General features: G+C 33.0%; 2 protein-coding genes across 2 annotated transcripts; one reads left to right on the top strand and one right to left on the bottom strand.

Moving 5' to 3' along the window:
• Window positions 1-3687: 3687 nt before the first annotated feature.
• LOC123220276 (phosphatidylinositol 4-phosphate 5-kinase 9-like) lies at window positions 3688-10764 on the top strand. The gene is made up of 9 exons (XM_044642390.1): window positions 3688-3900; window positions 4832-6222; window positions 6670-6837; window positions 7466-7631; window positions 8051-8161; window positions 8424-8611; window positions 8934-9079; window positions 9743-9899; window positions 10264-10764. The coding sequence occupies exons 2-9, from the start codon at window positions 4955-4957 to the stop codon at window positions 10526-10528; spliced, it is 2469 nt and encodes an 822-aa protein (XP_044498325.1). The 5' UTR covers window positions 3688-3900; window positions 4832-4954; the 3' UTR covers window positions 10529-10764.
• Window positions 10765-11276: 512 nt separating this feature from the next.
• LOC123220285 (splicing factor 3A subunit 2-like) lies at window positions 11277-14812 on the bottom strand. Its single transcript, XM_044642400.1, has 7 exons — window positions 14634-14812; window positions 14373-14542; window positions 13469-13545; window positions 12752-12817; window positions 12511-12585; window positions 12334-12408; window positions 11277-12021 (listed from the first exon to the last, which is right to left on the bottom strand). The coding sequence occupies exons 1-7, from the start codon at window positions 14783-14785 to the stop codon at window positions 11587-11589; spliced, it is 1050 nt and encodes a 349-aa protein (XP_044498335.1). The 5' UTR covers window positions 14786-14812; the 3' UTR covers window positions 11277-11586.
• Window positions 14813-16216: the final 1404 nt, after the last annotated feature.

The raw sequence follows: 16216 nt of genomic DNA, 5'->3' as shown, positions 1-16216 counted from the left end.
GGAGATGGCCAATGAGATGGTGAGTTGAAGCTCTTTCTCCGGTGGCCGAAGATGGTGGTCAAAGAGCCTTTGAAAAATAAATCATAGATTTTAAGAGAGAAAATATTACTTTTAAAAGTTAAAAAACTTTAGACAGAGGTGAATCTGTTAGTTTTTAAAATTATGGGAGGAAAACATAATGAATTTTATATATTCTTAATATTATTAATAAAATAACGATTTTATCTTTACTTCTTTTAATAGAAGTTAGCTCATAAGTGAAACTTTTAGCTTTTCAAATCTTACGAGTGTGATTTTGAGAACGCACTAAAACTTGAGAGGAAAATAATCTTTTGGCCTTAAAAATGGTATATGAATTTTATCTGTGGATGAGATTTTTTTTTTTTTTTTTACCTTTATGGGCGAAAAAAACAAATCTGGCGAACCCTGGTGTGGAAAATACCATTTAGCCCATAGATATATTATAAGACTAATGTCTTCTATTAACATAGTTTATGGTAAAATGAAATCAAATCCGGCTGTGTCCATTCTCGTACTAAAAATAAATTTTACTAACTTAGAAACGGCCAACACATGGACATCATCGATCTAGTTTATATTTTTGTACAGCAAAATCTTTCATATATATTATAGTTTATATAATATTTAAATAATAAAATTATGTATATCTAATTTTAATATATAATTTATGTATAGAAATAATATATTATCATACGACTGAATGATTTTAAATTAAAAATAAAAATAATCTTTATTTTTATAATGATATATAATATATATATAAATTATATATAAAAAATAAATATATATAATATTACTTATATTTAAACCAAGACTTATTATAAAGTAAAGACTAAAGCTATGATATTATGAAAACTTAAGAGCAATATATTTCTTGTAACATAATAAAGTATGACTAGTTGATAAGAACAATTAATTAATTTTACAAATGAAGAATATTTTTGTTGCTTAATTTGGATCTGTTTTTGTTTTCCAGCTTGTGATAATATAGTTTATGGCAACTAGCAAGGAAATAGTTATAATACATTAACATATAAACAAATTCTATATGCAAATAATATTTTTTCACGAATTTACTATATGATGGAGACCATAGTATAAATAATAACCAAACTAACCTTGAGGATTTTATTTTTTGAAACTTAAATATGTATTTATTTTTTAATATTAACATTTTATAAACTTGAGCACTGTTCAAATTTAAATTACAAGATAAGCTCTCATTGTCATCATCATCAGAGCTTCAACCAATCTCCATTATAAATACTGGATGGGACCCACATCACACCAATACCAAATTAATTGCACTCCATATTTAAAAATTAAATTTAAATAAGTAATTAATTAGAAAATAAAAGTATTTGAGGTAGCTGTTAGTCTGACAAGGGTTATTATTAGGTGATTCGCAGTGTAGAATAATAAAAATACTGGAAAAGACGGATTCCTTTCAAGTTTGGGTGGGGCCAATTTAACAAATCACGATCAACCACAAACCAAGCCAAATCAAAATTAAGTGATGAACGGAGGATTTACAGCGACGTATTTATCGCTTTGTTATTAAATATCTGCACAATTTATCAACGTCGAAGACTCTAGGCTTAAAAGAAACGCGAAATAAAATATTAATTTATTATATTAAAAAATCCACTGCCATATGAGGTAAGCATGGGCACACCATCTTGTTAATTAGGGCGCCCCTATATTCATTAATTGATTACTGATTGAAAGTTGAAACATCAACTCTTGGCGATTTCTTCTCAACTGTCAAAACACCAAACTGTCTTTTACTGATGCGGTGATTATCTAAATCAAATTAATTTATGCATAACTTTTACCGTACAAAAAATTTTGAAAAAAACATTAAAAAACAATATAATTACATCTATAATTCTATATATAAATAATAATATATTATAATATAATTAAAAAATATTTTATCTTTAATTTTTAATTATCTAATATATAATGACACATTTTTATTTATATATAAAAGTTATACACATAATATTATTAAGAAAGAGTAGTATTATATGTACAAATAACAATATATTATCGTATAATTAGATAATTAAAAATAAAAAATATTCAATCACATGATAACATATCGTTGCTTATATATATAACACTACTAAAAAAAAGTAATATTATATGTATAATTGACTATGATATCATCTTTGAAACATTGTGCACAAACAAAAGCAAAATAACTACATGTTCTTATGCAAACACCTCTAATCTAAGCCAAGAGACATCCTTGTCTACACTCCAAGCAATTTGCTTTCTCGCTCTTGCTTAAGTGATTGCTTCTATAAACAACACTGAATTCATTTCAAGTCAGTTGTAAACTAGACACGGAGGTTGGTTTAGTCGCCGCTGTAGTCCATAAATCTTCCCACTTCTTCAACACCCCAAACTTTTTTACAAAAACTGCTTCTTTTTTTTACACTAGGTTACCACAACTTTTATAAAGGGTCGAAAAAAAACATAAATTTTCATTGTTTGTTTTGTTCTAAAGGAGAAGAAACAAATTACCTATGTCGAGAATTTCACATAAGTGAATGAGATCATCTTTAAAGGCATGGATATTCAAATCTCTGTTGCTCATGTGTTTAAGAGATTGATGAGAAAAAAATATAAGAGATTTACTTATCTTATTGCTGGTGTTACGTTAAGTTTTAAAATTACTTTCATGATTGAATCTTATAAGTTTTTTTTTGAAAATTTGAGGTAAAATACTTTATATGTAGATAGACACTTTTGAAAATGTATATATGTTTAACAATTGGGTTGTCTTTAATAGAATAGAAAAGTTTTTCTCTCTAAAACATTTTGCACAATTGTTCTCTTGGGTGTTGATATAAGTTTTTTGTTTTCTTATTGTTTCTTAAATCTTGGAATTTTTTAATGAAAATTATGTCTTTGTAATTATAATTTCGTTCGAATGCTACTTTGAACAACAATCATGGGCAATGTCTTTAGGAGAAAAATATGAGTTTAAAAGCATGCGATGAACTCAAAATGCTTCAAGAAATGATGAGAGAAGGATTTGACCTCTTGGACACTTTCAACATATGTGATTATCAATCATGAACAAGTTTCTTTTATGACCCTTTTCATATCATTGAATGTTGCTCAAAACTCCTCCTTTGAGTTAGTCAATTCATCAAATAGATAGTTGATGAACATCAACTTAGTGAGTCAAGGAAAACATGTGATAATTAATAACAATTTTGTCAATATAGACTGTGACAAAATGCTATAATAAAATCTAGTTAAAATAGATTTCATCAACAATAGAATTGTATGAGAAGTGATAGATCTAAGAGATATAGTAGATTTAGATTAAGATAATGACATCAAAAAATTATATATAAATCAAAAATATAATAACGATAAGAAAGTCTAACCCTCAGGGTGGATAGAAATTTTATTTTTTGGGAGCTAAATTATTATATAACTTTAGTAAAAATAGAGTACAATTGTGTCTTTACGTAGACTTCATACAAATTTTAATAGAGTTTATTAACAAATTGAAAAAAAAAAGGGTGAGAAATATACTTTTCAAACTTAAGGGGTGGGTCATTTCGTCAAAGTTGGGGTGGGACATAGTGATTCAGCTGAAAACATATAATTAGCGTTGAATTTATCTGATGCTTTTCAATAAAGTCAGCCTCCTCCTACCTTGTGTTTATGTTTTGGCTAAATGGCAGTAAGCTCTACGTCTACATTGCTTTGGATTCGATCCAAATATCTACGACTTAATAAAAGTAAAATCTTCCTTTAAGCATAGTCAGCTCAGCTTTTCTTAACAACCACAAAACTACCTCTCTCTCCACCCTCACTTTTCGATTCTCTTTCCTCCCTTTCCGGCATTAAAAGGTACTCCGCCATCCTCTTCCTCTCTCTTGAGCTTCTGCTTATACTTCAATTTATTTGTTTTGGAAATGATTTTAGATGTTATATATTTATATATGGTGTGTGTTTTATGCAAGCTAAGCTATGTAGCTGGATTTTTGGAGAGAGAAGGTGAAGCTAAATAAAGTTTTCTTTGAAGCGTCTGCTGTGGCTTAAACGCGTGTTTTTATGGCAGATTTATTCGTTCATAAAGCTGAAAAGTATTCATTCTGTTTAATTTTCATTTGATAAGAAACATGTAATAAAATTTCTTATGGCCGCTCATCTGGCTATAGGAATCGAGTAATAGCTGGGTAATTTAATTGTCTCTTCTGCATACTTTTGAGTACTAAAAAGGTGTTTTTGAGGAGATTCGATTCCTTTTACTTTATTTCTGTTTTCGTGTCCTGCAACATGAGTATGAAATTGGTTTGAAAGACATTTGGAAAAAAAGTTTCTGAGTGAATTTATTCTTTTCAAAAGAAATTATTTATTAATATCACAAATAAATTCTCTGCATTGCCGTTTGAGAGGCTGAAAGATAGTTAGAAGGAATATTTTAATTGATATGGTAGTCTATTTCTACTATTGCTGGCCCTATTTAGAATAGTATGCACTTTGCTTTTGCCTCAAAGTTTACTTTAATTATTTAATTGGTCAGCTTGTATTCTTCATTTTACCCCTCATATATTCATGTCGTTATAGCCTGGAAACCATACTTGGTTCATCTACAACTTTGAATGAGCATATTTGGTGGACAAAGTACCTTTTCGTGTTTGTTTGAAAGTGTTCCATTTTCATTTTTTATCGATCCATAACTAAGAAGCAGGACTCTTTTTGGGATGTCATCTTATGCTTTTTGAAATTTTTTATTCTCCAACTATTGATAAGTGTTTATTTTCTCTGTTTTGCATAGATCAAAGGACAAGGATTTTCTAGGCATCATCAGGTTTCATTGTAAGCTGTTTCTATGACATCTCTACTTGTCATATATTGAGACATTATCTTCAAAGGAATTGTGACCTTTTGGGCATTGTGCATGTCTGGCCCTGTGGCCCTTGCTGGTAATGCCGAAGGAGCACTTACTTGTGCAGACAGAACAAAGTCTCTTGAAGCCATCTCTGACAAAGAGCATATAAATAGATTGGCCAATGGTGAAGCTGTCCATACAACTGAAAACAGTGGTATTAGAGCCGGGGAGCTCTTACTTACCAATGGGGAATCCTATTCTGGGTCATTACTGAGCAATGTACCTGAAGGTCCAGGGAAATATGTTTGGCAAGATGGTTGTATATATGAGGGCGAATGGCAACGTGGGATGAGACATGGAAATGGAAAAATTCTGTGGCCTTCTGGAGCTATTTATGAGGGTGAATTTTCAGGTGGTTATATTCATGGCAGAGGAACTTATACTGGCCCTGGTGGTTTGACCTTTAAGGGAAGATGGAAGTTGAATCTCAAACATGGGTTGGGGTGTCAAGTCTACCCAAATGGAGATGTCTTTGAAGGCTTTTGGATCCAGGGAACACCTGAAGGGCATGGTATGTATGCCTGGGCTAATGGCAACATTTATTTGGGAAATATGAAAGGAGGGAAAATGTCAGGGAAAGGAACGCTTACCTGGAGAAATGGAGACTCATTTGAAGGAAGCTGGTTAAATGGTATGATGCATGGATTTGGAGTATATACATGGAGTGATGGTGGTAGCTATGTTGGAACTTGGTCACGAGGTTTAAAAGATGGGAAAGGATCTTTTTATCCCAAAGGCAGCTGGGGTTCAGCTTCACAAGAACTGTACCTCAGTGCTCTGAGAAAAAGAGGGCTATTGCCAGATTTGAGAAAGCAAATGCATGCAAATGCTCATCATACTTCTTCAGTGGATATGGCAAATGCCAAGATTGGTGGGCACAGAGGATCTCGTCGAATTTCAGCTGATAATCTCTCCAAGGGGAATTTAATAAATTTGGAGCAGGCTCGTAGCAGAAATGTTTCCCTGGAAAGGCGTTGGAGCCTTGAGGTATCTATTGAAAAGGTGATTGGACATGATTCATCATTAGACTTGTCTGAATCTTTCTCAGAAGGCTTGGAGAAAGAGAGTGATACCAATGTACCACCAATTTTGGAACGTGAATATATGCAAGGTGTTTTGATCAGTGAACTTGTTTTAAATAACAGTTTTTCAGAATCCTCTAGAAGAGAGAAACGACGACAAAAAAAACTAGTGAAAGAAGTGAAGAGACCTGGTGAGGCAATCATTAAAGGTCACAGGAGTTATGATTTAATGCTCAGTTTACAGCTTGGAATCAGGTACACTCTTTTTTATGTTTATGTTATGTTCGCTCACTTGACACTTAATTAGATATTTCTTTTTTGATAAAGAAGAAACAAATTTTCTGCTAGTATATTCCAAGATTTCCTGATAGTTTTATGCTTTTCTTCATCAATCACTGTAGGCCAATTAGTTAGTAGACTGCTCTTTGTTTTTATTTTTAATAACCCCAATATAGCAAAGTCCTTTTATAGACAACTAAAAGATCTACTTAGCATGTATGCTACTACACATTTTCATGCTATTACTTGAATGAGGTAATTATGTAATTTTTATTTAATGTTGTCCAATGTGTGTAACTCATGAAAAGACTCAGTTCACTTGGCATAGAAGTAAGATAAATGATATCTTGGTTGTTTTTTTTTTTTTGTCTTTATTATATTTTTTTGAGATTTTGAAGCTATATCATGCTTATATTTGGTCAGATATACTGTGGGGAAAATAACACCTGTACAAAGGCGAGAAGTTCGAGCATCAGACTTTGGTCCTCGGGCAAGTTTTTGGATGATTTTTCCAAAACAAGGGTCTCAACTAACACCGCCTCATCAATCAGAAGATTTCAAGTGGAAAGACTATTGCCCAATGGTTTTTAGGTTACTAAATATTTCTCATTTTGTTTCAGTTCAACAAAAATTAGTTTGCTGCCCACTTATGTTGGGTTTGCTTTTTATTGTTGGTGGTTCACTTATTTTTTCAGTTTTGATGTTTCACTATATTTATAAACCAGAAAACACAAATGTTTTTCAGGAAATAAATAGTGTTGAGAACTTGTTTGAAATAAAATCTTATACGACACAATCACTTCTAAAGAAGTGGATAGTTGTTGTCATATTCTTCATTATTTAAAAATCGTAAATGAAGCAGAAATGCTTGTGTGCTTTGTTTCACTAAGAAACAGTTTATTTTACCAGTATGTGGTCAAATTCTTTAGTTTGCTCTTATAGTAGTGTGTGACAGAGGGCACCTCTATTTAGATAACATTTGGTGAATTAATTCTTGGTACACTCTTAACAGATATTTTTGTTTTGTCTGGGTTTATAAGCATGCCTGACTTTTCTTGAGATTTTGAAAAAGAAAAAAATATTTGGAAAAAGCTATTGGTGATGGCTTGCAATTCTTTGTTATGGCTTTCAAAATATCTATTTTATATTTTTCTGTGGATCTCAAGCTATACTTTTCCCATATTTTTTTTAGGAATTTCATTCTTGATACTCATTACAGGAATTTAAGGGAGATGTTCAAAATTAATGCAGCTGACTACATGATGTCCATTTGTGGAAATGATGCTCTCAGGGAACTTTCTTCTCCTGGGAAAAGTGGTAGTGTCTTTTTCCTTTCCCAAGATGATCGTTTCATGATTAAGACACTCCGGAAATCTGAAGTGAAGGTTTGCCCTCTCAATCAAGAACTTTGTGCTCAAGTTTTGTTTCATTATTCCAGTTTTGCTGTTTCATTATATTGGTAAACTGCAAAAACATTTTTTTCAGGAAATGTCTTTTTTTGAACTTGTTTACAATAAATCTTATGTTATTTGGTCATTTCAAATTAAGTGGGATCCAGGTTTCCAAAATGGAGAGGAAGAACTTGGGTGTTTTGTACAGTTTGGAGATAACTAACTAATTATTTGTCTTTCCACAGACAGCATTCATCACATCCATTTTGCATATGCTTTTCAATTGAGCATTGTTATCCTAATACATAATACATTCATAATTTACCATCTTTCATATTCTGTATCTAGCTCATTATCTTATTTCTGCTTTCTTTAATGGTTTTAGCTTCTGGTAACTGAGGTCTAATGTGTAGGTTCTTCTAAGAATGCTTCCGACCTATCATCATCATGTGAGGTCATATGAAAATACACTCATAACAAAATTTTTTGGTCTTCACAGGATCAAACCTTCAAGTGGTCAAAAGGTATTAAATATAGTGAATTACTGCTTTCCTCATACTTTTAACTTGATATGTACTGTTAATTTCAGGATGATCCTTTTCGTAGGTAATTACTCTCAGAAATTTCTTTTTCCTACATATTACCAAAAGACTATATGGCATTGTTTACTCATTGGCTTTTCCATGGCTTGCCTCACTGCTACTGTTCATGGAACCTGCTTTCAATAATGATATAAGCTCTTTATCACAAGAAGCTAATAGTTCTAAACTAATTCATACTTTGCAGTTTCGCTTTGTAGTGATGGGAAATATGTTCTGCACAGAACTAAGGATTCATCGGAGATTTGATTTGAAGGGCTCATCATTGGGGCGCTCAACAGACAACATTGAAATTGATGAGAACACAACACTAAAGGATTTGGATCTAAACTACAGCTTTTATCTGGAACCTTCTTGGAGAGAGGCTTTATTAAAGTAAGTGATGCCTCCTAAACTGTGACATCATTGTATATTTGTCTTCAAAGTGACATATGAACTACCAGAGGACTTCCTATTTCTATGTGGTGAGAGACTTTATATGATTTGGAGAGGTGTATTGATGTCATTAGCCTTCCTTTTATCTGTAATATTATAAGAACTAAATTTATTGGAACGCCATAACCATCATTTGTGAGAATATAGATGGCTAGCCTTTCTGGATATCAGACTTAAATTTTTTAGATTACTGGTATTATGCATGTAATTAACACAAATGCTTTGTCATTATTAAAAATAATATCTAACTTATTTGATGCAGGCAGATAGAAACTGACAGCAAATTTTTGGAAGCTCAACACATTATGGATTACAGCCTTTTGCTGGGTGTGCATTGTCGAGCTCCCCAGCACTTGCGCTCTCTCATGAACATGCAAGCAGATGGATTGGGAATTGTTGCAGAGGAAGGTAGGCATCACATTTACTGTCGAATGTTGTATAAGAAAGTCATGCCGGCCAGCTAAGTCTGATTGGTGTAAAATTCAAACAGAGATAACTTAAATAAATCCTTTCATAGTTATTAAATAAAATTGTCAGTTTAGATAAAAAGACGTGTCTGTAGGTTGAGACCCACGCATAAAATACGGTAGTGTTTTGGTGGATAGAGTCATAATGAAAACAAGAGTTGTAAATTGAATCTAACTAGAGCTTTTTTTTTTTTCTTTTTGGTAAGCTAACTAGAGCTATTTTGGTCAAAATCATATTATAGCTTGTTGAAGTTTCCAGATCAAGGTCTGTATGCCTCTGAACTAAATAAGCTGGAGGCCCTTATAAATTATTCTCTATAAGGACTAAGTGAAACAGTAAGCTATTTCCGTATGGCGCACAAAAAACAGATTGCTTAGACTAGAATGAGTCGGTTTCTTGCCTATATTCTGTCTCATCTAATGGGCAGATTAAATGATGCATTTTACTTGTAGTACATGACCTAGACACCTCATATTTGAACTTATCCTCAGATTCTGCTCTGAATTTAAATATTTTGTTAATATAGCTTGCATGGCTGTGCAATATATTAGGGAGTAAACTGATATAAATTTTTTGGTGGTATTCCAATGTCACATTCTCTAGAGGATGAAATTTCCAACTACCCAGATGGCCTTGTTTTGGTCCCCCGTGGAACAGATGATAGTAGCATTGTTGTGGGCCCTCACATCAGAGGTAGCCGGTTGCGAGCATCATCTGCTGGTTATGAGGAGGTGGATCTCCTTCTCCCTGGTACAGCAAGGTATCAATATCTTCACACCTTGTTAATATCATCACCAAAGCCATATTATAATATCCTTGCATTATCAGAAACTTAGAAGACTGTTCATCCCTCTAAAGTTGCCTTAGCAGATTGAGGCACCTTTGGACCCTTTGGAGTAATAAATCGTAACAAAATGAGGCATAAAAAGTTTACTTTCTAATGAAACCAATAATGCTTGATTTCAGAGCATGAAACAGGTTACATGCTAAGTAAGTTAAAAATTTTAGATACCTAATTTGATCAGTCTCATTTATTTGTTATGACTAAATTGATTTCTACTAAAATATCCTGCAGTACATGAACTTAATTGTTTATTTTGCTTAAACTATTACTTGGTGAGCAGACTGCAGATTCAGCTTGGTGTGAACATGCCGTCAAGGGCAGAGCTAATTCCTGGGAAGCAGGAAGATCTATTTCATCAGTCATATGATGTTGTTCTGTACCTGGGTATCATTGATATCTTGCAAGATTACAACATGTCTAAGAAGATTGAACATGCATACAAATCTCTTCAATTTGATTCTGTATCCATCTCTGCTGTAGACCCTATGTTCTACTCACAGCGGTTCTTAGAATTTATCAAGAAAGTCTTCCCCATTACAAGTTAAAAAGTTTTAGATATTGCCTCCTCTTTCAGTTCACCTTTATGCCAGGCCACATCCCATGAATGCCTATTGTAGAATTATTGTTAAAGGCACAACTATTATATGGGGGTTGTACGTATTGTGTAGTAATCGACCTGTAGGAGTGTAATGGAGTGGTGAGTTTGACGGTAAGAGAATTTGCGTTGTATGACCAAGAATTATTCCATTTTGTGACTAATGGAGCACTTGCAAATTTCCTATATTATGCCTTATGCTACTCAGTTTCGATATGATTATCATGAGTACCAAGTAAAATAGACCAGAATGGATGAACGTGGTTAGTCGAATGGTGCTCTGGAATGTATCAAGTGGGTGTGTCCAGTGTTGCCATTGCCCGGAAATGCTATATATTCTCATTTTCAGGAATCATCCAAACTCTGATGAAGCAATATGCAAGGACCAATGGATTACTTAGTGCTATAAAGACACAAAAATATATTTTGTTAACTTATTCGTAACAGTGGTGCCCTATGCACCGACAATTTGATACAGAAATTAATACCGACATATCGTGAAAGCTGATCAGACAGCTCAAACTTCTTTTCCACGTGATTATTTAAACTGCCCTATCAGCTTTCACACTTGTCGGTACGGATTTCCATAGCAAAATTTCTATGCATATAGTATTTTTATTTACATAATTATGTATGCCTTTAAATTGGCATCATACACTTGGCATTTGTACCGGTAGCACCAATTAACAGTTGCCCAATAAAAGCTAAAATCACGTTGCAAAGTTTTACCATTTTCCACAACTTCAATATCTTAACAGTACTCAGTTCTTTTGGGGGAAAGTTTAATACAGCGTTCAAAAAGACAACTAAAAGTACAATTTTAAGCTAACTATTGCGATACAGTTCTAAATTTAATTGACACATCAGATGTGATAACCAATACCATCTAATGCATTAAGTATCATGCAGACTGCAATTTTGGGTTAATCTTGCATCCATACTGTATCACAACCAGCTGCATGACAACTTCTTAAGATATGCTATGAACCAGAAGTCAGGGACACATTACTACCCCATGTTAGGAGGCGGTGGAGGTGGACGAAGACCCTGATTCTGCATCTGTTGGCTCATAAAACCTTGGGGAGGAGGCATTGATGGAGGCCTACCCATTTGAGCACCAGGAGTGAAATTTGCCATTGTCCCACTGCCACTAGGAGGGGGTGGAGGAGCAGGCGGAGCTCCACCAGGAGGCATGGGTCTAGGGCCATTGCTCATTGGAGGGGGAGGAGGAGGTAATGATCCACTCATTGGCGGGGGCGGAACTCTAGGGGGATTTCCAGAAGGCACACCTGGTGGTAGCCCCTGTGGAGGAGGTGGTGGTGGTGGTGGTGGTGCTTGGGATAGAGGCCTTGGAGGAACACCTGGAGCTGAAGTACCATTTGCTGCAGGGGTCACTTGTGGTTTACTTGCCTCTGGTGGTTTGGCTTTAAAATATAATTGCAGCTGCACATTTCAAATCGACAAAACAAGAAAATAAATTGCAATCAGATCAACGCCTATCCTGCCAATGACAAAAAATTGTATTTATTTCAGCTTGTCAGCTGAGTAACATGAGTAACTAAAGTAACTATATATAATGGAAGTCAAAACTAAAGCTGGATCCCCTAGCTGAGCTTACTCCAAAATTCAAAATCCATGTGAAGTTACAAGCAACTCAAAGAGACCTAAGGTTGAACCCCCATAAAACAACCATGTTGCAGAATGAACTGGATCTGACAAAATTTTGAAGTAAACAGCAGTTACAAGCAAACTAACCGTGAACATCTTTGAGTCTGGATCCCAATGTGAGAAGAACTTGGGGGTGGATTTGTCAATCTCCGTGCTAGGAACCTAAAACATAAATTGCACAAAAGAAAAAAAAAAGGTTGATATTTCAACAAGATGATATGATAAAATAATTATCCAAAGCATGCAAGTAGATGGTTTATGTACCTTAAAGGCTATTATCTCGTATGGTTCTGCTGCAAACAGAAGATACTGGAATCTCTTATCAAATGGTTGAACTCTCTGAGTAACAACAGAAAACGATTAGGTTGCTTTATGTAAGCAAAAGTGGAGCTTAAATTATAACTTTATTAATCTACATTTAGTGCAATAAAATTGAGAAAGCAAACAATCATAAATATTATGAAAAATGTATTAGGTTCAGAACTCAAGTACAAATGGACCCTACCTGCTCAAATGATGACATAAATCGATGCCTTGGTTTTGATAAGTCTTCTATTTCTGGATACTCAATCTGCATTAAAACCAAACTATCATTAAAATACAAGTAATATAAGATGATTACATCATAGAAGAATGGAAGACAAAAAATTAAGGGTGCATTTGGAAGGCAGGACTGTACTATCTTTTGGGATTGGAATTGGACTGAAGAGGATGATCTATAAAGTACAATCCCTTGTTTGGAGTAGCACAGAACTAGAATATGAATATATTAAAAAGTTCTCATTCTTTTTATGTAAATATCAATTGATAACTGAACTTCTATAGTTAATTACTAAAAATAACGATATTTTAACTTTTGACTGCAAATTTAATTGAAAAAAATGATGCTATAACTAAATGAAAATTATTTGTTTGCTTTAAAAATAACTAAAAAAATTAAAAACAATGATTTCAAGTCAATTATAACTACAGTGCTTAATTTTTAGAGTTATTTTATCCAATTATAAGGTGTCCCATGACTATGGGAAAAACTAGGAGTTCCACCATCTTAGGACTAATTTTCAGATTTGGGTCCACTAGTCCAATCACATAAAAAGGCCCGGACATGAGGCCAGGACCGAAATCAATTATAAAATCCAATTCAAAACTTTGTCACAACCATAAACACAACCTAAAAGTCCACACGGTTTCTTTTAAAGATGAAAAAAGAATTATCATGCACCTGGAAAAGGAGAGATCTCTGTTTTGTCTCTGGATCAAATTGCTTCGTCACGCGATACCCAGGCCTACCAATTTTGACTGCATGCACACCACATATATACATATTAGTTCATATATTAAAGAAAAATAGTTCTGAAGTCATTGATAAACCACATTTCTTGCAGAATTCTAGCAGAAAGGAAAAAGAAAAATCAGTGAGACAGTAAACACAAAGCATATGTCACAAAAATTTTCAGTGTTATTGACAAGAAAAATAAAAAATGGCAGCATAACACAAACTGAGCTACTTAAATGGCATCATAGATTGGCTTACTAGTACATATCTCCTAACCTGTTACAAAATCAAAGTCAAATAGCACTCACAAGACCACAGATTTATGAAGCAGATTTCATTGATATGCTCATGGATAAACCATGCTTCAGCATTTTACGATCAAGAAAAACAGAAATACATCAGCAGGATTAATTTGGTAAGATAACATCTATTTATCAACACCAAAAACAAAAATAGCAGCTTGGTCACAGGAGCACCATACTCAAAACAAATTTACAGTGCTCAACTCCAATTATAGCTCTATTCTGAATAGTTTATTGCTCGTTGCAAAAGTTCACAACCATGCATCAAATCAGGGCACCTACTTAATTTGAAAGCGAACTCACAAAATATCTACAAAAGTACCAATCTGGTTAATTAACCCCTGCAACTATCACATAGTACTATCAATTCTAAAATTATAGGCAATACCATCTAATTTTTTGTAACCCATACACTCTCAAATTAGATTAAAAAAAATCCTGTTCTATAAATTATGCAAAGATTTGACCTAAATCAATTATTTCTCGTCACAGTAATCACGCACACTAAGTATCTGACATAATGGTTGAAAGAAATGGTAAAGAAATACCTGTCTTGCGAACAGAAACTTTACGCTTATGGGGCTGAGGCTGAGCAGGAGCCTCCTTGGCTTCTCGAGCTGCTCGCTTAGCCAAATTGGTTTGATGTCGTTTGCCCTGTGTGTGGGCCAAGTAATTACCTTCATTGTTGTGCAATGTCAAACACAGCTTGCACTCGTAACTACAAACAAAGAGAAAACCCACAACACAAATCACATAATTAGCTAGTTAATTGTATATAAATAAAGCTGGAGATGGATCGAAGGACCTACCTTCCAAGGTGGTTGCGCATGAAATAAGGGTCCTTAGCGAGATCGATAGTCTCCAGCGCCAGCCTGCGAAGCCGCTCGCGACGGTCGATGGCTTCATTCTGGGCGGATGCGGCGCCACCACTACCGGGCTTCGAACCCCACTCTCTGTCCATTATTATTTCGCTAAAAATGGCGTCTCGGGCGGCGACGCTAGGTATATAGATCGGATTTTCGGAGGGCGGGTAATGGGCCCAGCCCAAATCGGCCCAATTGGAAGAAATTATATTCGTATGAGGCTCAGAAGTAAAAAAAGAAAAAGAACTTTAAATTAGTCAAAAATAGGAGGGGTTGTGGGGTCATTTTACTCGAAAACGTAAGTGATTTTGGAAATGATAATAATATTTAAAAATATCTATACATCACCTTTTTTTTTTTTTAAATCACTAGAACTAAATTTTATCTAATTTTTAAATTTTCCTTTGAAATAATCCAATTTTTACCATATTTTATTAAAATTATCAAATTAATCACCTTATTTTAAAAAGAAAACAAAACAAACAATTGTCGTTTTGTTTGTTTAATACTTTAAATAAAATATTAATTTTTTAATAAAAAATGATAATTTAATATATTTAAATAATATTATTTAATTCTCTAAATAAAAAATATAAAAAAAAAACAATTTGATTACTTCATAAGAATCTTTTAGACAAAAATCCAAATTATGAAAAATTATTAGTTTATTGAATGAATGAATAATCCATAAGGTAAATAAATATATTTTAACATTAATAATATGGTTAAATAATTTTAAATTTAAATAAAATAATACTAATATTTATATTCGTATTTATATTTTTTATTAAAAGTATTATCCATTATGATATTATAACTCGGAACTCTATCAGAATATTTCTTAGATAATTATCAAATACTGTTATTATAATTTCTCACCGAGGTTAGGGAAATCACAAATTCCTAATCTTTGAATTCTTAAACTATAAATTTTCTATAAAAATTTAATTTTGTTATGGAAAAAATATCTTGATTATATTACTTCTAACCGTTTAATTTTTATAAAAATACTATATTACCCCTAATTGTGGACACCATAATATTCTCTACAAAAAGGTGCAATCTTGTAGCTCAAAACATTGCTTAATATTATATAATAATTAATAAATTTGATTTAATTATAGATTTTAATTGGAAAAAATTATTCTCTGTAAATATAATTTACTATAAAATTTAAAAAGGAACAAAATATTTTTTTGATAATTCTGCCCTCTTTTTAAAAATATGAGATGAAAGAAAGACAACAGTATTGGGCCCTAATCAACAAACTTATTGGGTCTGAAATTAAATAAGAGCACACCCATACCAATAAATAGTTGTAACAATTAAACCAAATTTATGGGTTATATCTTTAACTTTAAATGTTATTTGTGGTTAGAAATGCCATAGCCATCACCAAAGGTGAGATGCTTATTCTTTCTTTGATTTATTCCCAAAAAAAAGTGAATCAACACAAAATCGCCAACAGACTTATTCTCATCCAAGGTATAATAAAAATCCAAAGTTATACCTTTTAATTTTTAAAAACT

This window comes from Mangifera indica, chromosome 1 (assembly GCF_011075055.1).
Source record: "Mangifera indica cultivar Alphonso chromosome 1, CATAS_Mindica_2.1, whole genome shotgun sequence".
Taxonomy (NCBI): domain Eukaryota; kingdom Viridiplantae; phylum Streptophyta; class Magnoliopsida; order Sapindales; family Anacardiaceae; genus Mangifera; species Mangifera indica.
Note: the sequence above shows the minus strand (reverse complement) of the source record. Positions and strands in the feature narration are given on the sequence as shown.